The following is a 25562-nucleotide window of genomic DNA, read 5'->3' on the forward strand; positions in this document are numbered from 1 at the left end:
ATGAAGCCCCCCTCTTCCCCTCCAGGGAGTGTCGACGGCCGACGTGCTCCTCCGAAGCCGGCAATACTTTAATTAGAACAACATAAAGCCTTCAAGAGCAGAGCTGAGGAGAGGAGTAGGACTGAGCGGAACAAAGAAAGCTCAGCCTAGACTCATCCTCTGGAGACCATCAATATTCACAGCAAAACTCATGGGAATCTGGCAAGTGATATGGCCGATTGACCAACATTGTCATCAGTTGTGGGGTAAAAAAGAAAACAACTATGACTAAATGGTTTGTCAAAACATGATCTTGACTGTTAGCAACCACCACAGTGTCAACGAAAACCAGATCAGATCTGTGAACAGCAACACAGAGATAGATTAGCAAGTAAATATCTAATGATTAAATCAATCAGTGATGACTCAGAAACAGAAGTTAACCACGTCTTCAGTTTTTTTTTTAGAAATGACCAGAAAACAGAGCTGTAGACTGGACTCAAAGTTGATTCAAATAAATGAGGACTTCAAACAAGTCGAGACTTGACTTGGATTTTTTCTGACAGACCTCAACTTGTCTCAAATTTCTTTAGATGTAGCCTCATCTTTGGAGACTTTAACCTAGTCTCATATTACTTTAGACTTGACTGGGACTTGATTCAAATAACTTGAGATTTGACTGACTTTCCTTACATTTACATTTGGCTTTTATCCAAAGCAACTCACAACTGAGGGACAACACTGCAGCTTCAGACCTTGAACTAAGAACTAAGTCTGTTCAATAAGACAAAGAACAGGAGATACAGTAAAGAAGTTGGCGGTCAGTGTTAGTCCGGGTGTTAGAGGTGGAGCTCTCAGAAGAGATGAGTCTTCAGAGATTGTTGAAGATAAAGAGAGATGCTCCTGCTCTGATAGGATCTGGGGGCTGGTTCCAACACCAGGGAACCACAAACCAGAACAGTCTGGACTGAGAACGCTTTGTGTGCAGGGATGGTGACGCCTTGGTCTGAGAAGGAGCAGATCTTGTCGATCTAGATCAAGATGTCGACTTCTCAATAACTGAGTACTTGATGTGTACTTGCACTCCCAGACTTGAGATTTGACTTAGACTTGGTCTTGTCCAGATAACTTCGGGTTTGACTTGGACGAGCCAAATTATTTTAGTTTTGGCTTTGTCTTGAATAACTTGAGACTTGACTTTGACTTGACTCTTAAATCACTAATGACCTAACATAAGACTTGTCACAAATAACTTAAGCCTGGACTTGAACTTGTTCTGACTTAACTCAGACTTGATTCAAAAGACTTAAAATGGGCTGTACCAACACAGCCACCAGGGGGAGTGTAACACTGCCTTGAAACCCTTAGAGGACAATAACATCAACTCTGATTCTCTGAGGCCGTTACTCATGGACTGAAGCCTCCTCGACCCCTTCAGGGACCAGTGGAAATTGATTGTTTTTGCCACAGTGGAGGTCCAGGACTGAACCACGGGACGAGGCAGAGATTTATGAGCATCACACTCTGGCTCTCTGCAGAGGAATGTGTCCTCATATCTCCTCCCCAGAGAAAACCACTGAGGCTGTGGTTAGAGGAGTCTGAGGAGAGGGATGAAGACTATCACTGTGCAATATTGACCAAACCTCCCCCCAGGGAGTGTTTATGTTCTCCTCTCACTTCACACTGTTATTGATTTTCTCTGTATGCATGAACGTCTATGAGGAAGAAGGAGAGAATAAATTCTACATACAGAAATATTTAAAGATGCAGACTATGGATGAAAACTGCGTGAAAAAGGAGAAAGCGAGTGAGAGGGAAGGTTAAATATGCAAAATATTTCTGACAGAGATGCAGCTGTAAACTGGGTGATGATCATAGATTCTAGCTCTGCAATAATCGATTAGTCGCTCAACAGAAAAATAACCAGCAACTATTTTGAAAATGAATTTATTTTTTCAGCAATATTTTGAAGCAAACATTTACTGGATCCAGCTACTTCATTATCGATTGTTATATGTGATCATACATTGAGCATCTTTGGGGTTTGGACTGTTGGTCTAACATCGTCTTTATGGTATTTTTCACTATTTTCAGACAAAATGTAACATTTGAGGACTTCACCTTCGGGTCCAGGATTCAATGATATCCAACATTTTATGGACAAAACAATTTATAAAGAGAGAAACCAGCAGATTAATCAGTGATGAAAAATTATTTTCAGCTGAAGAATGTTGTTTTTCAAATCAAGAAGTGGAGGGAATATTCTAATGCTTAGCTTGTTTAAGTGGTGAAGGCAATGTGATTATAAATCAACAGGAAACACTGGGGTGAACTGGACAAACTACACAACTACCTTGTGCAGAGATCAAAGTAGGATTTGCTTTTTGATAAACAGCTAACGACGCTGATTCTCCAGTCGCTGCATTAAACCACCACAGAGGACACAGCTACATAAGGACATTAAAAGAGCTGCAGTCACATGTCAGACGATGAAATAAAACCGTTTGGAAAACATGATTGTTGCGTGTGTTAATGTGCTTCCTATACATTAGTATTTAAGTTTATTCACTGAGTCTATTTCCATTTAACTTTGTCACATTTTGCTCAGTGCACCAACTTCTCCACCTCATCCAAGTGTGTTTTGAGGTTTTCTTTTTTGAATTTCCAGCATCATCCCTCAGGGTTTTTCTTTTATGCACAAATTGAAAATAACGGTGAACTGATCAAAAAGATGGAGATATATGACAGCAAAAACAGATAAATATGGCTATGTATTTTCTCGTTAGATGGGTGAAGCTAGCTCGCTAACACCAGCTTTATTCACCTCAGCTGGGCAGCACAGAAAAGGACTGACAACTGAAACGTGAAGATGCGGCTCAGAGCAAGAAACACCTGTAAAACCCAGAGCTGATATCAGGGGGACCTGCTTTTACCTGTGCTAACATCAGCTAGGTTAGCTTGCTAACGTTAGCACCAGCTGGCATCAAACTTAAAGGCCATCTCCTCTTCTCTTTCTCGTCACAGGTGTTAAAGTTACAATCATTCAAAACTGAGAGAAACAAACTTTAAGCTGTGAGTTCACTCAGGAGGAGTCTGGGTTCGAACTTTTCTCCTTGACTCGGAGGCTTTGCGCCACAGAAAACCTGGCTCTGTGTGGAATGACTGTTATTATCCAATATTATTACCATCATTATCTCTTCTGATAAGCACCCTCATTAAGTGGATCTAATTTCAGCGCTCACAGTGTACGCACATTACCCACTGAGTCTGAGGCAGCCTGGGATTCCTGCTCACTGGGTTTAATGGAGTCCATAACTAACACACACACACACACTGCATCTATCAGACCAGAGGAATTCACTGTGTGTGTGTGTGTGTGTGTGTGTCTGCACTCAGGCCAGATACCACCTACGCTTGACACTTATAAACTCAACTCGCTGAGTGTGTGTGTTTGTGTGTGTTTGTGTGTGACAGAGTTAGAGCCTGCCAATCCTAACTCCTGCCCTCACACTCACTGCTGATAGTGTGTGTGTGGGTGTATTGTGTAGTGTGTCAGATGTGTGTGTGTGTGTGCAGAGCGAGCAGCAGTGCCCAGGAATTTTCTGTGCACACTGATGCAGTACTTTATGTGTGTGTGTGTATCAACACTTCCTGGTAATCCTCAGCCTCCACTACTTGACAGTCTTCTGCCTCCAACTCAGAGCTGTCAGCACTGTCGGCCCACTGGAGGTCAAAGGTCACTGAAGAAACATCACTTTTGTAGCACTACCAGACTCCATTGACAAAAACAGGGATTTAACCAGGAGCTGCTGGAATGCCACTGCCTCCATCTGTTAGTGTGTCTGTGTTACTGTGTGGTACTTTTACTTCAGTAAAGTATCTGATTACTTCTTCCACCACTGAAAGTCACACAGTAACACAGACACACTAACAGATGGAGGCAGTGGTATTCCAGCAGCTCCTGGTTAAATTCATGTTTTTGTCAATGGAGTCTGGTATGGTGATATATAGCAATCGGTTTGATTCAAAACGATGGAAAAATAAGGTCCAGGTTCAAGTTACCCTTTAAGAGCACAGAGTCAATGATTAACTGATTAATAAAAAACTCATGCAGCCCTCAGGTCAAAACACTACAAAACAAACGAGGACTTCCACTCGCGACTTCGTCAGCCTGGAACCAGGTCATCGGTCTGACTGAATCAGAGTCTGGTCATCGCTGCTGAACGATATCCCACTGACACTAAACGCCAAGTCAGATCCACGACCTCCCAGACGAACCCGCCGGCAAATACACGCAGCGGCAGGAAGTGATTCACATCCAGACATGTCACTTTGTAAAGAGACGTCAGAGACACTTACAGCAGCAGAACAGGTTTCAAGTCCTGCAACAGCAAGACTGAAGCTAGTTTTATTCCATTAAATGTCCAAACCCACAGATAAAAAACAGTAGAATCTTCACGTTTAAGAAGCGTGAACGACTGACGCTTTAACACAACGGTGCGTTCACTTACATGACGTGTTTTTAAAAGAGTATTAGATGTTTACAATATTTTTATCGTCAACTTTAATAAAACAGAGGATGAAACATATGACTCTTTAAGTATTTCCATGAATAAATATCAGCCATCAGGAAAAAACTGATCTTGTAATTGGCGTTCTGTGTCTTCACTTGTGAGGACCATGAGATGTGGCTGAAAGCACCAGAAAAGGCAAGTGAGTGGCCCTTGAGTCAAGATTTAATTTCCGAGGAACATTTACACTGATTTCCTTGATTTCCTGGAGGGAAAGTTTCAGAACACCTGAACGCACCACGAGAGGACGTCACAAAGATCAGTCCTTTCTCCATCAGGTTTTTCTTTATTAGAGGTTCTTGCTTGAATTCTTTATTTACAGTACTCCTGAACAACTGAAAGATTTCTTCTAAAGGATATCAGGTCTCACCAGATCTCTAGAAACTTTTCTTTTTGTTTCTTATGCCCTAAAAACCTTTCTTATTTCCTCCAGGCATCAGGTAAGTGGTGACATGTGAGCTCCTGCTACTCGACCTATTTTAATCCTGTTATTTTAACTTCCATGTGTCAGTATCGGCTCCAGCATCGGTCTGAGTCCTGTGTAACTCGTCCTGTGTTGGCTGCACACAGTCCCAGTTCACGTCAGGCTGAGGGAAGAGTGTGTTCATGTCAGGGGAAATCTTGGCTAAAAGCCTGGTTAAACAAAGCCTGGTTACAGCGCTGGGGCGTGGCTCGGCGTGGCATTCGCCTCCACAGCGGACGCCCGTCTGAAAAACAAGCAGGTGTGCATGCCATTCCTTATACGGCAGCTTCACGCAGACAGACGGGGAAAAAGAAGAGAAAGAAAGAGACTTAAAGAAGGAGAGGAGAGTGAGTTACAGAAACCCGGGCCGGGCCTTGTTGTTGTTGTTGTTGTGGTACAAAGAGGAGGAGGAAGTGTTGTTCTCGCAGCTCGTCGGGGCTGAAGGCAGCGGATCGTCATGTTCAGCAGTTACATAAGACGCGCAGAGTTTTCTCTCCCTCAAATGTAACCTCATTCACTGTCGAAGCCTCCAGCTGCATTATTTAGACATAAAGCAGTGGAGTGCTGCTTCTCATGTAGAGGACTGTCAGGTCTCTGCACAGTAACACAGATCTGAACCTGTTTACTGACGATAAACGATAAATCATCTTCATGTCACTTTCTGCCGACCTACTCAGAGAAGAGTTTAATCAGCGACCGTAGGACTGCCGCCTAAAAGATGGTGATCCTGATTCCTGATCGAAGACCCTGATTCAACAACTCCTTACACTTCTTTTAGCCGCCTCACAAAAGTCACAAAACTGACTGTGATGGAAGTAAAGACGTGGTGGAGATGAAGGGCAGAGCGATACTCTCAGCTCCAGCATCAGGTGAGTTCTACCTGCTCAGAGCTGCAGCCCACGCAGCTAAATCAAAAACTACCTGTGCTACGGCGAGTTAAAACCGTCAGAGGCACTCCACGGTGCGGTAGGATTTTATCACTTTACATCTGCATGAAAAACAAAAACGAATCGTCATATTGATCCAAATCTGATGCTGCTACAACACCTGTCAGAGACGACTCAGAATGAACCACTCGATCCCTGGAGAGGCATGTTTCAGCCTTTATGACGAAATGGATACGGTGAATGGACTTTTGGACTTTTAGGTTAGAGATAGGGCCACAGATGCCACCAAAAAGTTTCCCTTTGCTGAACAAGTTAAAAGTACCGCAGCTGAATACTTCCAGAAATGGAAGTCTGCTTTTAAAAGAAGAACGTGGTGATGTACTCACCTTTCCTGCACCAGAGCCAGACATTCACTTCACTCTACATGCTGACAAGGACAGATGTGGTGGACACAGCTGTACAGGCTGCTGTTAATCAACTTACAGAAATAAAAAGCTGCTAAACATCTGAATATTTTTCAATCTGAAGAGACAAATCTTGAGTTAGCTGCTCATAGGAACCACCGACTGAGCTCCTCTGCTTCTCTTTATTATTGTTCTTCCTCCTTTTTGTCGGCGTGCTACAGCACCTGCATATTTTCAGCAACAGAAACAACTCAAATATCAAATTGCGCAGCTTTTCCAGGACATTTCAGCTCTTGCTGAAAATATCTCCAAAGGGCGATTTCATATCAGTTTTAATACTTGAATAAATTAATGGTATCTTATGGGAGATCAGCTCAACTTTCTTCAAACCCACTCAACTTTTCAGGCTAGCAGCAGCTGGCAGCAATCACACATATTGCAAATTTCCCAGAACCCAAAATAATGTCTTGAAATGTTTGTTTTTTTCTAACCAACACTCAAAACCCACAGAGATTAAGATTTATTCACAATGACAATGAGCAGCTCAACTTATTCAATATATTTGTGCAGCTGGAAAAAAGTGACTTAAACAATAAATCGATTATTAAAACAGTCAAAGCCAGTTGACTTAGTTTGTAGATTTTTCTGTTTCATGGAGGAAGAGGGAGGTTGTGATCCTGTGTCATTAAAGACAGACGCTTCCTTCTGTCAGTCAGGTATCACCACGTCTCTCTTCAGTACGTTAGATTCTGGACGCCTGAACTGTCCAGAAGATGCTGCACGAAAACAAAACAGAAACAGATGTGAAGTTGGAGCTGAATTTAAATCAGGTCCAACAATATGTGTCCTGTAGGACGCCCAGTGCAGAGGCTGCAGGAGCTGCACAAACAAGGTGTGGAGGAATGTGAGCAATGTGTCAAACTGTCTGCGCACACAGGCAGAAAATCCACCGCACACAATGTTACGAACACACAGAGAGCACATCTGTCTGTGAGCGGGAAACATCATTTAATTAGTGAAGGAAACAGGCTGCGAAAACAAGGCAGCGGAAAGATAAAAGCAGGAGAATTAGTCAACGCTCCAGCAGTGACGGAGGACGGCCTCCAAACATCACAGCCCTCACTATCTGAACTGCTTTTATTCTGACGCTCCTCTGCACTGGATGTAAAAGTGCAGCGATTATCTTTTACATCTTTCATTTATAAAAGTCGTCCTCCGCTGCCTCTCTCTTATCGCACATATACAAGGCCTGGTGATAAGTTCATAGTCTGAGGCAGGAGGAGATGAGCTCTGTAAAGTTTGAACATAATAGCTTCTGTGGTTTTTCTGTTCCAGCAGAGAGCGTGGACACTGGCCTCTGCTTGACCCGAGGACATGGTGGCATCATCAGAGGGTGACTCTTCTTACAGCGTCGTGAAGACGTGAGCTGCTGAATTTTACCACTGAATCTTGTCGATCGTGTGCAGAAGTCGAGACGTAGGCAGACGTAGACAAACACCTCACGATTAGATTCGATTACAGTTCAGTTTTCTAACTGTCTGACTACTTGGTACTCTGATAACTGATTGCTGTGTGCAAGCTCTGGTTCTCTGTGACTGAATACAAACGCTAATCGTTGACGATAAAAGCTGCGACAGAGTTTGTAATTCACTTCGTCCTTTGAGTCTGAGTTGCGTTGAAGTTTTGACGTGGCTTCCTCGATGATCCTCTGGTCGGTGGTTTTCTTCCTCCTCCAGGTGAGAACTTACGTTCGTTTCCTCATGTTTGTCATGTTTCCAAAATATTTTAGTTTAGTTTGTCACCACATGCAGACAGTGTGGCTTTGGACCAGGTCCATTTTTGAATCGATTCAGAACCGCCCACGATTCAATTTGTCCCGCCTCCGGGTGTTGTTCAGAATAACCACATGCTTCTGCATCACATCATCAAACTACTCCACCTGTGCAGCCAAGACCAGATACCATTTTCTTAAAGTTGTAGCTGCTAAAAAAAGTGTTAATAAGATGAGTTCTTGTTGTCTGAGGTGAGTTTGTGTGTTTGTTTGTCCCCAAAGACAAACTGATGATCACATGGTCGGAGGTCTGCGTCCAATAAACTGAGTGAAAGCTGCTGTAGTTTTCATTTTAGGTTTTAATTATATTTTGCTTCCAGTGTTCAATCAGCAGGAGGTGAAGCAGAGCTCTGCATCACTGTTACCGTCCATTCAACTGATCTGTACGTGGTTATTAGTTATTACTGAGTGATTATTAATGCTGATTGACTCAGCTGAATGTGTGGTTAGTGTTTTAACTGAACTCTTCCCGCCTCCGTCAGCTGATCCCAGGACTCCATCTCTCCTCACGTCGTCGTCCTCTCGCTCATGTATTTATAGCCGAGGCCGGAGAGGAAGGAAGCCGAGCGGCAAACATCCTCCTGAGCTGCAGCGACGAGAGCGAAACCCTCACAAAGCTCACGCATGACTTCACCTCAATGTCACGTCCCAGCAGCCCTCACCTCCTCCCTCCTCACCTCCTCCCTCCTCCCTCCTCCACCCTCCACCTCCCGGGGCCAAAAACTGTTTTTTTATTTCAGGGTGTAACTGAGCGATGGTAATGCCCATAAAGGTGGTTACACAGAGATTTACCCAGAGTTCCCCTGTGCTCTGAGAGGTGGTGACCGTGACATCCAGAGCATATGAACATTTTGCTTTAATAAAGTTTAATAAAATCATGGAGAGTGACAGGATTGGTCGACAAACTGATCAGTTGATTGACAGAAAATTAATCAGTGACTCTTAAATTAATCGTTTGAGTTATTTTTCAAGCAAAACTGAAAAGTTCCAGGTTTTTAAACGGAAGAATTTTCTGCTCGTTTTGCTCGTCTTAATGAATCAAAGTGAATATTAGGTCTGAATGACAAAACTGTGACTGTGTTTCCAGCTCCTGACTCTGACCCAGAGGTTCATCAGGTAAACGCCCACCAACAAAAAACACCTGGAGGGAAGCTGGTGATGAGGAAAATGGCCGCCTGGGGTCAACAACTTGCTATGTTAAGAGACAGAATACTATATCGCAAATCAAATCGCAATATTTCACAAGCTCTGCCAGTGTTCGTCCTGCTGCAGTCTGCTTCCTCAGGTGGTTGAACAGGTGAGTTGTGTTGCTCAGTCTCTGATCTACGATTTGTTCTAGTTTAAATCTGAAACACACGACGATCTGTTTAGTTTAGATCTTCACCTGATCCACGGTGCTGCCGGACTGATGTTAACTGAGTCTTAACTGTCAGTAACTGGATCCTGATTTTACCTCCTGGTCCTGCACGGACTGGATCTGATCAGTCGTGACGTCCCAGAAACAGTCAGAGACCGTCCCTCCTCCCACACAGACGACGACTTCTTTGTCTTCAGATAATAAAGTCTGAGTAATCTCTCTCCCATCTCGTGTGCCAGCTTCCTCTGCTTCCTCTTCCTTTCCCCCCGCAGAGGAAGTGACGCTCTCGGGCGTTCGCAGCCACGCGGCAGCAGAACGAATGGATTTACAGCTGAGATTGTCGGTCGACTCCGTCCCCGGCTTTGATCGGCTCAATGAGAAGGAAAATTAGAAATCAAACGGTGCTGCAGAGCCGTGGTTTGACATAGTCTCTGCCCTGTGGAGCAAAACCCCCTGGACCAGCCTGAGGACACAGAGAAACCAGTCGACAGGAAGTGATTCCCTCCACAGGTCAGCTGATGACTCTGACTTATGTAATGTAACACTGAGCTTGGACACTACAGCTGGTCATCAGAGAAGATAAAGACTCCTACACACTGTGAGATAACAGCCATCTCACAGGTTCACCGAGCGTCACAGCCAGTAAAATCTGCCTCAGCCTGCACAGCATCGACTCCGAGGACTGACGGATTACGTGATGAATATCTGGCGAGTCGTAGATCTGCGGTGTGAAAATATAAGGAAGAAAAGAAGCCAGAGAACAGCTGAGACAGGAATGTCATGAGTGTAAGTTAAACACAGGCCTGTGGGATGTGACGATGCGTATCAGGTGATTTCTTGAATATTAACGGACAAACTGGTCGAAAATAAACTCCACTGTTCATGTCGTTATTATTTTCCAGCTTTGAAAAGGGTTTTTCAGCTCTGTCCTGGTCAAACGCTGGTTCGTCACAGATATTTTGGATTTAATTCAGAGGAAGGTGACCTGAGGAAAAGTCAAATGATCGGTTCATCCTGAGGAGAGCAAGAATGTCTGAACCAGATTTTGTGCCGATTCGTCCAGAAGATGTTGGAATATTTTAGGATAAAGTGAAAAGGGTGTGTTTTAAAACTTTACAAAGGTTTCAGGCACTTTAGATGTTCAGATTCTTCTCCGTCATCAGTCCCATCAGGAGGCGTTTCTGTCCTTAAGAAACAAGACGAACGAGGACTCCTGCAGTAGATGTATCTGCAGTCACTTTGTGAGAATGTGGTTTGACACAGTCTTGTCTTTGGTGTCCAAAAACCTATAAATCACACGAGTAGAGGTGTTTCCTGGTGAGATACGAGACTCACATTTTTCACTTTAAAAATCACTGAATGTCTTTAACACAGAACTTTCGAACCACATGCTGTACTAACTGAGTTTCAGCCTTACACATGTCACCAGGCCTCTTTCATAAACCATGTGTCTGGATGACCTGTCAGGCCTGACCCGGACTGAGCGTCCTACAGAGGCTCTGAGGGTCCAAACTGAGAGGAAACCACCGGACACCGTCAGCAGACCGGCCTCAGCTCAATCACAGCGGATACACCAGCACCGACGTTTCGTGACTCAACCAGATCACGCACTACATGGAAATGCACCGTCTCTGCGTCCATTATCGGACGCGTTGCAGCGGGACGGCCAGTCCGATCATGAGGGGAGTCCTGAGCTAAACAAGGTCCAGTACCGGGTCCTGTCAGGGATTAAATGGAGCTGAAATGATGCTGGAAACAAAACACACCAAAATAAAATCAGACACTGACTGAGGGACTGAACGCGTTAGCTGCAAACGGTCCGATAATGGAACTAGATGTTTTTTGCGCTGCACAGGTAAAATAACACGAGGACAGGTAGACTCATTACAAATACACCAACACCACATTTATATCACACTCCACAAAATATCAACTGGAACCAAATGAAATGTCAATCACAGCTAACCTGGTTAGCAAGCAGCGCAGATACATTCTGAGGACAACATTACGCGAAACATCCATTTGAACAGTCATCGATTCTAGGTTCTCTCACCTGGCATTGGCAGAAGAACCACAGGAACAATATTCAACACCTTTAATGGATGTAGAATGACCTGTCCTTTAATCCGGCATTGTAATAATCACCCAATAAGCCTGTATAACAGCAAAACTGTACATTACAGCGTGAACGTGCGTCATTCCGCGTACACACCAACATACCCCGCAGGGCAGCAGCAAACAGCGCGAAGCATCCTTAAAAACAGAAATATTCTTAAACTGTGTGCTGTTCACTGGGATCACACCAGCGCCGAATTAAACACTGAATCTGTCTCACTCAAAACAAGTTATATTTGTTACTTTACCGTGAATATATATTCGGCAATCAGCGACGACACCACAAATTATGACATTCTTTAACGCGGTTTGGTTCAACGTCCTCCGCGCTCAAGACCGAGCGTAGCTAGCAAACAAAAACAACGTCCGACAATGGAAACCTCCGGGCTTACCTGCAGCTCGGCCCGCTCCACCTCCCACTGCGCCCTCTCCACCTCGAACCGGGCCCACTCATGCTGGAGAAAGTGTAAAATCCCCGGGATGCTGTACTGAGCCCTGGCCGCCTCTCCGCCGCCGACGTCGCCGGGCTGCGGAGCTTTAATATTCCCACCGCCGCCGCCGCCGGGAAGACCCGAGTTGTTGTTGCTGTTGTTGAAGAAGACACCGGGGCCCGCCTGCTCGTCCATGGCCGGACCGGAGCGACGTGGTTCGGGTTCGGTCCGGTGCTCTCAGCCGCTTCGGTAAAATATCCTCCGGAGGGAAGTGTAGTCCATCAACAGTCCGCTCCGCTGGGCAACACAACTCCTGTCTGAACCAGCTGTCAAACGACGAGGCAACCGTCGAGCTGACGGAACCATTACACGGCCGGACTTCCGCTCCGGACTTTCAAAATAAAACGCAAAGGCACTCTATGATAAAACTAAGAGTAGAAATAAATAAAGAATGTTTGGGGAAAATGTTGTGAATCAAAACTAATATGTTGTAATTAAATGTAATTATTACACATATACACACTCATGAACACATGTACACACACTTCTATTCATCCGTCTATTTATTACAAATATTAATAATACAGTGTTTTATCATTTTACAGTGAAACGACCATGGACTATCACACACTGCAGAGAGCATTTGTCTTTAACTTTGAACGAATGTTTAAAAACTTGACTCAAGGTCAACTTACCAGCTTTAATCTCACAGTCTTCCTCAGCAGACTAAGTTTGTCAAGAGGACAGAAAAACTAAAGATTGTCAGTTTGCACTGATGAGAATCAGAAAGAAGAAGCAAATTCCAATAAAGTAAACTCATTAATGACCAATTACCCGCATCATTAGAAACGTATTTAATGTTTGATTAATTAAAAAATCATTCCAGCATTAAAACGTGTCAGTTTTAAACAAATTAGGACCAAATTCTCTTAACTGAAGGTCTCTTATTTTGAAGGCTTAGCCATCAAATTTCCGGTGCTACTACACAAACCATGAAATAACTTGACAAACCTGTAAGATGACATCAACCTCACTCCGCCCCGCCCACTAAGGTAACAGCTCTCACCTCATTGGCTGACCGGGTGATCGTCAGGAAAATGATCCAATCAGAGACAAGAAGCGTCAGAAAAAGGTATGAATCAGACTGAAGGGTTCAGGTGTCTCAGTCCAGATTCAATGACTGACTGAGCTGCTGGATGTTGTTTATGTGTTTACATCAGTTTACAAACAAACAAACAACACTGCACCACATTCACTATGACTGACTCACAACTCACTTCAATGTGTAAATGTTATTCATGTAGAAAATGGGTCGAACAGCTTCTGACGCGAGTTCAGCTGAAACAGAAAACAATAGAAGACGAGTCTTTACTCTGATTTAGATTAAAAACTGATCCATCACTGAATCATGTTTATGAAACCAGAAGTAAAGTTCTCACAGTTTCCAGGTGGAAGTGAACTTCTGTGAGTGGCCACCAGGGGGCGACAAACCAGGAAGACTAAACTTCTGTACAGTGACTTTACCACAGAGAGTAAAAACACACCTGTTCCCGAAGCTGTGATAACTGACATGTCTCTGTCTCTGTTTATTTCTATATTATGTCATATGTCAGAGACAGTCTGTGTTTTTATCAGGTCCACAATGGAAACAAGTCTTTGGACTTTATTGTGTTTTTATTCTCAGTGTTTTTTTTGCTCTGGTCTGGTCTTGACCCCCCCCGCCCCCCCTAACCTGATTAGAGCCGCGGATGATTCGCGCTGTGACTGCGGCCATGTGCTAATCAGCTGATGCGCCGCAGCCGCCCCCTCCTCTCTATTTAACTCCAGCTCGGCTCAGACCACATGTTGATCCGGACCTGGTCTCTGCTGCTGCTGCTGCCTCCATCACACACTCACTCACACACACACACACCATCATGCCTCCGTTTGATAAAACCCCGCTGCAGAGCAGACCCTTCAAACAGAGGAAGAGCTTCGGTAACAAACACACCGCAGAAACACCGCAGAGGAACCTCCACACTCTTTAATCCTGACGGAGTTTGTCTTTCTCTCCGCAGCTACCAGGAAACAGGAAGTGGCAGGAATCAGGTCCAAGTTCCCCAACAAGATCCCGGTGAGTCTGCGCTCATATCGAATCGCTTCAGCTTGTTACTGTGATGGTTTTAACTGGCGCTCTCACCTGTGGACAGGTGATCATTGAGCGCTATGAGCGGGAGAAGTACCTCCCTCCTCTGGATAAAACCAAGTTCCTGGTGCCGCATGAACTCACCATGACTCAGTTCGTCACCATCATCAGGTAAAACGAACAAAGTTTCTCTCACTTTGTGTTTTCAAATGGAAATGATGCTGGAGACATTCTGGATCGGACTATTTACTGGAGTGGTGCCGTCTAATCTCAGTCCAGAGAAGACCACAGCAGTTAACAGTTTAAACCTCAGATACATGTAATGATTCTTCAGAGAAGAAGAGCAGCAGATCTGATCAGTTTCAGCTCCTGATCAATAGTTTAAAGAGGGAAAAGTGACCTGGCTTTATCTGATTGATTGTTGTATTAATGATCAGCTCCCCTGGTTTACACAGAGCACAGAAAGATGTCTGTCACATGAGCTGTCAGCTGTGGGATCGGTCTATGTCCTGGACAAACACCAGCCTCCTCTGTCTTTGCTTCCCTGTCACATTTCTGAGCTGCCTCTGGTTCGTCATGATTACTCAGCAGAAACTCACACAGCATCTGTTTGTCCGTCCACACGCTGCAAACTCTTACACAACGTCCTGCGTGTCCCTGTGATCAGACGAGTCAAACATCTGACTCCTGCTCTGATGAAGTGATGCAAATTTATCTCGACACGGACTTAAAGAGGAAACCAGTGAGAAATGAAACGGTGTTTAAACCTGGGGTTCATGTCACTGTGAATAAAGATGCTCAGGGTTAAAGGTCACGTCTTTAAATTGACTTAGTTATTTTCCTCTTATCTGCAGCAGATCCATCAGGTTTCTGTTTGGAAAGGCTGAGACGATCTGTCTCTGAAGACACCAACAAACTGAATCTCCACTCAGTTTTTATTCAGTCTGTTCTTCAGCAGAGACGTGACGACTGAAGATCAGAGTAAAGACACTCCGCTCAGTTTAAACCAGTCTTCAGTCTTTTTGTCTGAGTGACCGTGAAACTGATCTCAGCCTCCATCTGGATCAGTTTCAGATCTTTGGCTCTGACAGTGGAGGTTTACTCCTGCTGCTCTCTGGGTTTGAATCTTTCCAGCTGTTTCCTCTTTGTATGTTTTTCCTCTCGGTCACGGTTACACAGCAGAAAGTGGCTGTTTGAGTCTGAATGAAGAACATGATGTGGTTTAGGAGCAGTTGTTTTTTTTTTTTAATGAACAAACCTCCAGTGAATCCATGTTGGTGTCTGTGGTGATTTAAATGTGACCTGGATCAGAGCTGGAGCTGAATCATCTGTTGGACGTGTCGGCTTCTCTGATCCACTGGTTTCTACTGTTGATCTGCTTCTGGTGAACTTTACAGTTTAAGTCTCATTAGCTGAGTTTGTGTTTCTGAGAACTGCAGTAGAACCTCTGTAGAACTTTGTGCAGCTGTTTGTGTTTAACTGTTTGAGAAGTCAGACTTTCTTAAAGGTGAGTATCTGGAGTCGGAGCAGGAGTTCAATTTATTTTCGACCAGTTGTTGACAAAATCTCAAGTGAAGAAGTTTTTATAATGTTTTTCTAAACACTTCCTGTTTTTAAAGCTGTGAACAGGACCTTGTTTTCTTCCTGCAGTGCATTGTGGGACGACGTTTCATCAGACACGCTACAGAATCAGATTTTATTCTTCATGCTGACGTGTAGTTGTTGAGGTTTTCTCCAACGTCCTGCTGGACGTCTCGTTAACGTCTGTCCTCTCCCTCAGGAACCGGATGGCTCTGCTGCCCACTCAGGCTTTCTACCTGCTCATCAACAACAGCGGCCTGGCCAGCATGTCCCTGACCATGGCTCAGGTTTACAAAGACCACCAGGACGAGGACGGCTTCCTCTACATGACTTACGCCTCGCAGGAGATGTTCGGACGCTGACCAACACCTCCGCTCACTCTTTTAGGTTTTACCTGAAGTCAAAGGCTGCCGCTCTGCTGTACATAGAAAAATATGTTGTATATATTGTAATATTTGTTGTACATGTTGATGGATTTTAATTAAAGTGTGTGGATCAAATAAACCTTCTGTCAAATCTGTGAGGAGTGAAGTTGTTTTCAGAGAAATAATAAAGAGACAAACAGCTGTTAAAGATGTTTAAACACAAATGTAGCTGATGTATTTATTTAAACGGTCGACTGAGCAACTTTTCCACCTCGATCATGTGACGTTAACACAGATTTCAGGTTTTGTTTGGTCACAGATGTTTAATTTAGATTTGACTGGCTTCAGTCAACAGGAGCAGCTTTATGCTGCGTTCACTGAACATATGTGTTAGAACTGATCAGGTATCATCACCTAAAACCAGCTGATCTGAAACGCAGCCTGAACAGTGTATATTACCCATGATCCTCTCCTCCTGGAGCAGGAAGTGCTGTAGCTGTAACACTGTTACATTGAACCATCACAGTGATTTAAGATTTTTTTGAATCATTTGTGGCTGAAGTCCTGAATGTTCTGACCAACCTTTAACAGAGAACCAGGAGTTTCACAGTTCTTCAGGTGCTCTGTGTTTTCGCCTTCAGTCCACTAGATGGCAGGAATGATCCACCACACTGAGGCTACCTCCAGGTCTTTGAGTTGATATTAACCTTTAATCTCACCAGGAGAATCCACTGAAGCTGCTTCTCAGAGTCGTTGGCTCATGAATGAGTGTTTGTATCCAGACTCAGCAGGTAGACCGGTTCATCACCTGGTAGACCAGGTTTCTGTCCGGCTGTTCCTGCTCTCCGTCATCACGAGTCTAAACAGCAGCTACAGCAGCTTTCACATCGAAACAAACAAACAGTAAATCAATAAATGATAATAATAAACTAAAGTAGAGGAGATAACATGCAAACATTACGTCAGAGTGAATAAAAGACTGACATGGTTTTATGTTCAGCAGAACAAACGAGTCTAACACAGCAGACGTTTAAACGACCAGAGGTCATCCTTTCATTTATCATCATCAGTGAAGATACAGTCTGTGTTTGTACCCAGCAGGTGGCGCTCTCTCCCTCTGACTTTACAGAGTTTTATCTGTTCTCCTGCAGTGATCTCGTCTTTACCTCCTTGTTTTACTGGATTTCATTACAGACGTCATTAGAGGAGCAGTGCTTTTGTCTCATTGTCGTCGTCGTACACGAGTTCGGATGATAGTTCACACTCCATTAACTCTAATGGAATTAACAAAACTGATTAGGTCCACTGGATCTGCAGCAGCTCAGAGACTCATCACGCTCCTATATAAAAACAGCTGAACCTGCTTTTACTGATGCACCAACATCTTCACCTCAACCACAGAAAAACTTTCTGTGATGTTTCAAGGAGGGAGATTAATTCCTGTCACAGCGCTGCTTCACTTTGACCTCGTTGTCCCAGAGGAGAAATTCTCTCCAGCAGCTCTGTACACACCAGTGAACACAACACAACACGTTTAGAGGGTCGTTTGTTGGTTTAGTCTTCAAACCACAGTGAAGCTCACACTGAACGCACTCGTCACAGGTGTTTGCTCTGTAAGGTAAGGTGCTGCAGTGAACAGATCCACACATTTAGATCCATGCAACGTTTCACCTTCCTCAGCATTAAAGGCTGCTACAGTAGAGCAGCTGATGTGAGTCAGAGGTTTAGTTTCTGAGACAAACTTAGTTTAATGGAGTCAGAGGTTGTGTTTAATGTCCTGCAGCGATCAGCCGGTGACCGCAGGCCTCTGCAAAGCCAATCGCTGCAGTTAATGAAGCCTGTTGTTGTTGTGCAGCTGTAATGGTTCACACAGACTCATTACGCCTGTCTGGATGTTCGCTCTCGTTGGGGAAATGGCTTTTGTCTTACTCATCAATTAACAGGCAGAATAAACTTCTACATTCTACCACTTTAATTCTTTAGTTTCCCAAAGTCAGTGAAGTCTCCACAGCAGGAATCTGTTCTCAAATTCATCTCATCACAACCTCAGCTGCTGCATGTTAGCATGTTAGCATGTTAGCACTTCCTGTTCCCTCGTCCCAGAGTCAGTGTGTTTCTGGTTAAATGTCTGAAATAAGGTCTGTGGTTTTAACACAAGCTCAAGACATTTTCAGGTTTTATTCTCCGACATAAAATGGGTCAGTAAATCCCCCACTCCTGATGTTTGAAGCTTTTACGTGTCTTAAAAAAGGCGGTTGCTAACGAGTGTCTAAATGAGACTACAGAGGTTGTCGGGGACGTTAACATGAAAACCCATCTACTCACCAGTCCACCTTTACAGCCTCGTTGTGTTTCTACTCACGCTCTTTCAAACTCTCACTAACTTTCTAAGAAGAAAGGCTTTTGGAGAAGAGCTCAGAGCTAAATGAAATGACCAGTTGGAAGCTTAGTGGTGGAGACGTTGACGTCATGTGACCGTGGTGGAGTTGGTTTATAGCCTAACATTAGCTTCTCAGGTTTGAAAATGACTGGAAACGTGGACTAATTAAAAAAACACAACTCAACAACATATGACAGAAGTCTGTTTTAATGCAGAAAAGTGACGTACTGCACCTTTAAGGTTTCATCTCTAAAGTGGACTCAGAGTAGATTAGAGAGTGGAATCCAGGTTAGAGTGGAGATGAGTGCAGTCTCAGGAGGTCTGCAGGACGGAGGAGTGACTCTGTCCTTATTGATATTCACCCAACATTTGAGCCACACTTGATGAGCCATTTACAGACATAAAATGTCCCATTTAACCTGCGCGCTCATTAAAAGTTCATGTGTTCCCTTCACAGCCCCACGGGAACCAGCTTTAAATATTCATGACCCGACCTCCACCACCACTCTGTCCTCATGTGGCTTCAGTTTTCTCCTCCTTTATTTTCTGTCCTGTCCGTCTGTCCGTCAGCAGACGTCAGAAAGCTGCAGATTCAAACCACTGGTGCAGGTGTGAAGATAAAACACAATGACAGGAGTTTGAAAACTCATCAACAACCATCATCCAGGACTGAACCTGGACTCATCCGACCTCTGCTGCATTCTGCCTTTGTGCTTTTAGGTGGGTAGGTCCTTTTAAAACTTCTCATGAAAATGTGTCTTGAAAAGTTTTCTGTTAATAAACCTTACTCTTACTGTTGGAGCTGAGCGCAGACGATGCAGCTGATCCCGAGCATCTCAGACTTTCTGTTCCCAGAAAACTCAGACGAGCTTTAAATAAAAACCACCAAGAAGAGTTTTTAAAGGAACTGTCACAGCAGCTGGATGTTCTGTATTAATGCTGTTAATGAACATATTTCACAGTGACGACACATCTGACAGCTGAACTGAAGCTGATTCAGGACTCAGATCAGACTCTGGTCTTATTTCACGTAATCCAGAACCATTACGGGGGAGGACAGAGAGACTTTATGGAGCTGATAATAAAACACAACAGGGAAAAATAAAACATCACTGCTCAGTAACACGTTCACTGAGGGACAAACAACAACACACATTCATGTTTTTATATGTCCTGAAAAATACATTTGCTGCATTATCATTTTCATTTCATCATCATGCACAGTATTTATCATACAATCCTAAATGTTCCTGGAGAAATAGAAGATAAAGGTTCGACATAATAATCAGTGGATTTCTTTGACCAACCAACAGCAGTTCAGTTCTTTTTAGTCATTTTAATTCATTTTCTGCACTTCCTGGTTGACTCTGCAGGGGGCGCTGTGTCTCCAGGCAGCAGACTGCAGTCCCAGCATCCTCTCTGTCTGAGAGAGACGAGTGAAGAAGAAGATTTCTGATCCGTCAGTTAAATAAAAAAGACTTTAATTCAGTTATAGTCTCTGGTTTATATTTCATTAACACGAAGAGAAGAGGTCATTTTCACCATCGATACACCTGACAGGTGATTTCATCAATAACTGATTGTTTAGTTTAAAAACACCAGAAAATAGTGGGAAAAATCATTATTCTCAGGTCAGAACAAACAGAAACCAGTCCTGCCTTCATCATCATCATCATCATCATCAGTGTGTTGTTCTGTTTTATCGTCTGTTTCCTGTTTACATGGAGCTGACCAACCTGACCTCCATGATTCTCTCTCTCGCTCTCTCTCTGACATGCTCGCTCGCTCATTCATTCTCTCTGTTTTTAACCCCTCCTCCTCCTCCTTCCTTCTTATGATCCGAGTTCAACGACAGCATCAAGTGACTGAAGTGAAACAGAAAGCTTCTGTGTCATAGAGAAAGTGGAAGTGATGTTTGCTGAGCATCGTCCAAACCTCTGTCATCCAACACTCATGTTTCATCACCTGCTTCGTCACAGCTGCCTGACAGACCGGACTCAGGGCAAAAAACCCCAACAAACACAGACAAGTGGTTCCTCTGGTATTTACAGTTTGTTTCTCAGCCACAGCAGCGTCAGTCCAACACTGTGGTTCAGACTGAAATAACTCAGCAGCTAGAAACACTGGAGTCACTTCAGAGGTGATTCTCGGAGGTTGTTTGTTTGGTGTGTTTGGCTGAACAACATAAAAAACTATGGAGCCCTGGAGGGGACATGGAGGGAACAAAATCTGAAGGTTGAAAAATCTCGAGCGACCTTTACGAGATCTCCAGAAAACTTCACAGATGAAACAGGGACCCCACTGCTGGTCAGAAACCTCTCTGCAGTCCAACCTCACAGAGCTGCTGCAGCTCTCACCCAGAGCCAAATCCACATTAACCAAGTCCAGAACAGAACTGGTCCTGATCTGTTTTTTCTGTGTGTTCAGTTTAGAGATGTTTAGCCACAGTTTTTGTGATGTTTTCGTGCCATGAGCAGAGTCTGATCTCAGGATCTCATTTTACTGTGGCACTGACTCTGTATATTATTACATTTACAGAAAGAGACCCAACAGTTCCCATCATGAGCAGCACTAGGTGACAGTGGAGAGAGAAAAGTTAATAATAATAATAATAATAGTAGCAATAAGACTAGAAGTTAGACTAGTAATTTCCAGGTATAGCAGCAGGTGTTGAGCAGGATCGTAGGAGCAGCAGGAGGTTTGTCATCACAGATCAGATTCTGCGCAAAATGACATGAAAGGGAAAATGTCGAGTTAGGAACATAAGAACTTTTGGAAAATAAACTTTCAGAGTAGACAAACAAACAAACTGGTTTGTCTGAAGGTAAAGTTAGAATATTTTTACATTTGCCTATGTGCAAATCACGAATACGTCCACACACAGATACTATTCACACATCATTGTCCACATGGCGACAGCTCATCGCCATGATGCCTTAGCCTAAATTTAACCATCTCAACTGACTGTCACCCTCAAAACCAAACCTTAACTCTCAAACCAGGAGTGTGGAAGCTGTTGGACCCCAGTCGGCTAACTTCTGCATCCTGAATACTGATGTTACCTGGTTGACACTGGACGTTTCCTGAGCCGTGGTTGTTCAGATGAGGAGGAGGAGGAGGCATCGTGTCACTGCTCCTTCCTCCTCCTCAGGCCTGAGCGACTCTGTCTCCTCAGCAAACAACAAAGCACCCCCACCCTCCATAATCCCATCAGGCATTGTGAGAGGCTTGACTAATCCGTCCCCGTGAGCCCAACACAAACAAACAGCCTGATATCTACATACATGACCGAACAGGGAGAACACGTGTCGCTCACTAACACGTCACGCTGATCAGCAGCTGCGACGGCGAGTTTATTTTTCAGACAGAGGAGAGGAAGCTTCATCTGAGAGACTTTCTCCGTTTGATGTCTTTATCAGAGACGTCACGCTGAGCTTTGAAGTCTCCTCTGACTGCAGCCATGTTTGCTTTACAAATGAGATGACTGAACCTCTCCACTCTGCAGCCGCCGACCTCCTCATCCTCACTGTTTTCAACAGAGGAGGTAAACAGCTCAGAGATGTTTACAATGCTATCTGAAACACCAGGGTCAGTTTATTAGGAACACACACTGGTCCAGCAGTCCTGTGATGAAGAATCCTCCTTCATGAGCGAGTTGTATTAAACTGTACACCAGTGTCTCTGTGGGACAGATTATAACTCTGACTGCATCTGTCTTTGTTTTTCCAGCTGCATGTAAATCAGAAGGAGGTGGTGATGCACCTGAATCTCTTCACTAACTGAACTTCTGACCTTTTACAACAGTAACAGTGTAGCTAGCTCACAACTGAACTAAGGCCCAGTTCAGGTTGTACGAACACAGCCTGTCTAGCATTTTTGTATTTTCACTCACGTTGAACAACGGGATGACAGGGGAGCGCTCTTTTAGGATTATATCGCCACCTGTTGGTTTGACAGCTCTTGATCCCGTTTACACGACATGTTTTGCTAACGTTTAAGTTTTTCCTTTTTTGCGTTTTTAAAAAAGTTCTGCGTTCACATGACAACGCTGTGAAAATGATCTTCGTGTACATTGATCTGCAAAAAGGACTGAAGACACAGCAGTGTGCCAGGCCAGTAGATGGCAATGTAACTTGATGACTTTGCAGCACAAACGCAGCTAAATAGTCCACTGTTGTTGTACATGTGGCGATTATATTAGTTAGTTTATTATTCTTTCAGAAAGTTTCTTTGTGTCTGTGGCAACTTGACAAGAACAAAAACCATCTCCACAACAATAACATTACATCAACAGACCCCCAACAAAGTGTTCAACAACAACATGACCTGCGATCAGGCTCATGTCTTCAGGATTTGTTTAACAGTCCTCTGGGCACAGGACGTCTGTACAGGTGGTGTCTTATATCTGCATCCTGATGGTAACAACTCGTATTCAGCATGAGGAGGATGTGATACGTCACTAAGGATTGCCTGTGCTTTTCCTGCTGCTTGAGACTCTCAGAGCAGAGTCAGGCTGGCTGGTTTCAGACATATTTTTAGGATATTTTTAGTTTGAGGCTAGCACCACATCTGACCCAGAGCCTCTGACAGTCTGTGTGACTGCGATGTCTTTATTCATGGGGAGAAAGCTCAGAGGAATTTTCCTCCCTATGGAAAAAAATTACATCACTTCTCCCCCACATAATATTCTCATTCTGTGTGAAAGTACTCAGAACAAAAATAGTTCAACGTACGAATTAATCGCACGAAAAAGAACACCCCCAGTGTGAAAAGACCTTCAGACTGACAACACATCATCATGTGTGAGGTGAGGCAGTGTCGTCAGTGTTCACAGTGACAGTGAGGGATTTGTTTTCAGATCACAAACTGGTTTCACAAGTTTGTGTTCCAAAGCTCAACAAAGGTTTTATGCAAAAACTGTTGGTATGTAAACAGGACCTGAAACTACAGAACAAACAGAGGGAGCGCAGACAGGTGACAACAGGTAAACAAGTTTCAGGTAAACGACAGGGAACAGACAGTCTTTATATACTGAAGATGATGATTGGCAGATGGGGAACAGGTGAGAGGAGCAGGTGAGTAATCAGGAGATTCCCCAGAGGAGGGAAACTCACCGAGGACACCTAGAGGACAGAGGAGGTGAGACAGGGTCTGAATGAGCTGCAGCAAACAGCTCTGAGATCAGCAGATCAGGCTGTTTCTCTGATCCTCTGCCTCAGACTGTGGATGTGGATCTGAGTGACGTCAGCACACACACCTCCTCCTCCTCCTCCACCTCCTCCTCCTGGACCTCCTCCTCCACCCTCCTCCACCCTCCTGGACCCGGCCTCTGTTTGTCCCGTCAGTTTGATCTGTTGTTAGGAGGATCCTCAGACTTCGGTGTTTCCCATCGTGTGATTCATGAGTGACGATGATTAACTCTGACACCGGGTTCATTACACAAACACACACAGCTGGACAAAATAATCAGAACACCTGGATGATACAACGTCCAACAAACGTAAAATCACAAACACAATTTACAAATGTTCAGTTAGAATAAAAATTCAACTGGAACTTGGCTGAATCGTCACTGGAGATGAACTGGTTTTGTTTTTGTTAATGAATGAGAGAAAATGTGATTTTCAGTTTGACCACGAGATAAAACGATTCGTTAAACTCGACTGAGATCAGCTCGGTCCGTCCACGAGTCTCAGTCTCTGATCTCAAAACAACACAGTCTGACAGGAAACACAAAACCCCTCGACCCACAAGAAGACTGCTCGCATCCTTGTCGACATGGCAACACGCTGTCCCGTGTCAAATCCAGGTTGCCAGGTAACAGGCGGGATGAGAGTGTGGGGGCGTGAAGGTCGTCGGGTGACAGGAGGAGGAGGAGGAGCAACATGACAGCTGGAGGAAGAGTTTTACTACAAAAACAAAAATCAGGGAGTAATGTTTAATGTTTCAGTCAGTTACAACAACATTCATTCGTATCAAGAAAATCCTTTTGCTCAGTTGAATTTCTGTGGAACTGTTCTTTGATGAGTAACTGACTCCTTATGGAGCTTCGTGCTGAGAGGACTGATTAAAAACAGACAGGACTGGAGATCAGAGCTGATCTGTCAACACGACTTCAGGAAAAAAAAAAACCTGTGGAAAAGTTATTTACTTCACTTTAGTTTTTAGGTCTACAGGTGCAGAACAGCTCAGCAGAGATAAACCTGCAGCACCTAAACAACAACCACAGGTCGTAGTCTGTGTCGACTCATCTCTCTATTTGTACCATGGATGGGCGATATCGTATCATTCACAATACACCAGAACAAATTCCCCATAGATAAAAATGACTCATCCTGCGATAATGAGGATAAACTCTAGTTGATGATGTATTTGTCGCAGCTCACGTGCAGAGCGAGAGCAAAGATGGTGGAGGGCGGAGTTAAAGTTCATCGTTAAACGAGGAGCGACCTCGATCATCTGGAGCTGGTCTGGTTACAAAAATATTAGAGCAAATAAGTTTAATATGCAAAGAAACGGTGCATGTTAACGTCCCCGACAACCTCTGTAGTCTCATTTAGACACTCGTTAGCAACCGCCTTTTTTAAGACACGTAAAAGCTTCAAACATCAGGAGTGGGGGATTTACTGACCCATTTTATGTCCGAGAATAAAACCTGAAAATGTCTTGAGCTTGTGTTAAAACCACAGACCTTATTTCAGACATTTAACCAGAAACACACTGACTCTGGGACGAGGGAACAGGAAGTGCTAACATGCTAACATGCTAACTGACTTCCTGGTTTAATATTTCGATGGTTGGAACTTTGATTTCATGAGCAGAGAGAAACCAACTGTTAATCTGGATCACAGCTGGTTGTTTTCAGTGCGACACCGTTCACATCACGTCAGAAACACCACATCCTGCCTAACGTTTTAATCACCTGGAGGATGTGGGACTTTCTGCATCAGCCCCAGAACAAGACAAACTGCTGAGTGTGAGCGTTGAGTTATCATCAGTCTGATCTGACCGGTGGAAACATCCGAGCGAGATCAAACTTTTTTCTCTCGAGGGCTTTGACCTTTAGCTTCCAG

General features: G+C 44.0%; 2 protein-coding genes across 3 annotated transcripts in view; one reads left to right on the forward strand and one right to left on the reverse strand.

Moving 5' to 3' along the window:
* The window catches only part of strn (striatin, calmodulin binding protein), a 42319-nt gene extending 29904 nt beyond the window's left edge, over positions 1-12415 (reverse strand). The window contains exon 1 of one of the 2 annotated variants that reach the window (XM_018684825.2): positions 12000-12415. In XM_018684825.2, the coding sequence (XP_018540341.1) occupies positions 12000-12233 (234 nt within the window). In that variant the 5' untranslated portion in view covers positions 12234-12415. The remainder of the gene's footprint in view (positions 1-11999) is intronic. The other variant, XM_018684824.2, reaches the window with a different exon arrangement.
* Positions 12416-13850: 1435 nt separating this feature from the next.
* Positions 13851-16264, forward strand: map1lc3c (microtubule-associated protein 1 light chain 3 gamma). The gene is made up of 4 exons (XM_018684818.1): positions 13851-14015; positions 14096-14151; positions 14228-14334; positions 15944-16264. The coding sequence occupies exons 1-4, from the start codon at positions 13955-13957 to the stop codon at positions 16104-16106; spliced, it is 387 nt and encodes a 128-aa protein (XP_018540334.1). The 5' UTR covers positions 13851-13954; the 3' UTR covers positions 16107-16264.
* Positions 16265-25562: the final 9298 nt, after the last annotated feature.

The sequence above is a fragment of the Lates calcarifer genome, linkage group LG5 (genome assembly GCF_001640805.2).
Source record: "Lates calcarifer isolate ASB-BC8 linkage group LG5, TLL_Latcal_v3, whole genome shotgun sequence".
NCBI classification, from domain to species: Eukaryota; Metazoa; Chordata; class Actinopteri; family Centropomidae; genus Lates; species Lates calcarifer.

Bases quoted from the DNA above. Each gene is read 5' to 3' on its own strand.
- map1lc3c (XM_018684818.1), top strand. From the start codon at position 13,955: ATGCCTCCGTTTGATAAAACCCCGCTGCAGAGCAGACCCTTCAAACAG. The intron at 14,016-14,095 runs GTAACAAACACA...TTCTCTCCGCAG, and splicing joins CAAACAGAGGAAGAGCTTCG to CTACCAGGAAACAGGAAGTG. The intron at 14,152-14,227 runs GTGAGTCTGCGC...ACCTGTGGACAG, and splicing joins AGTTCCCCAACAAGATCCCG to GTGATCATTGAGCGCTATGA.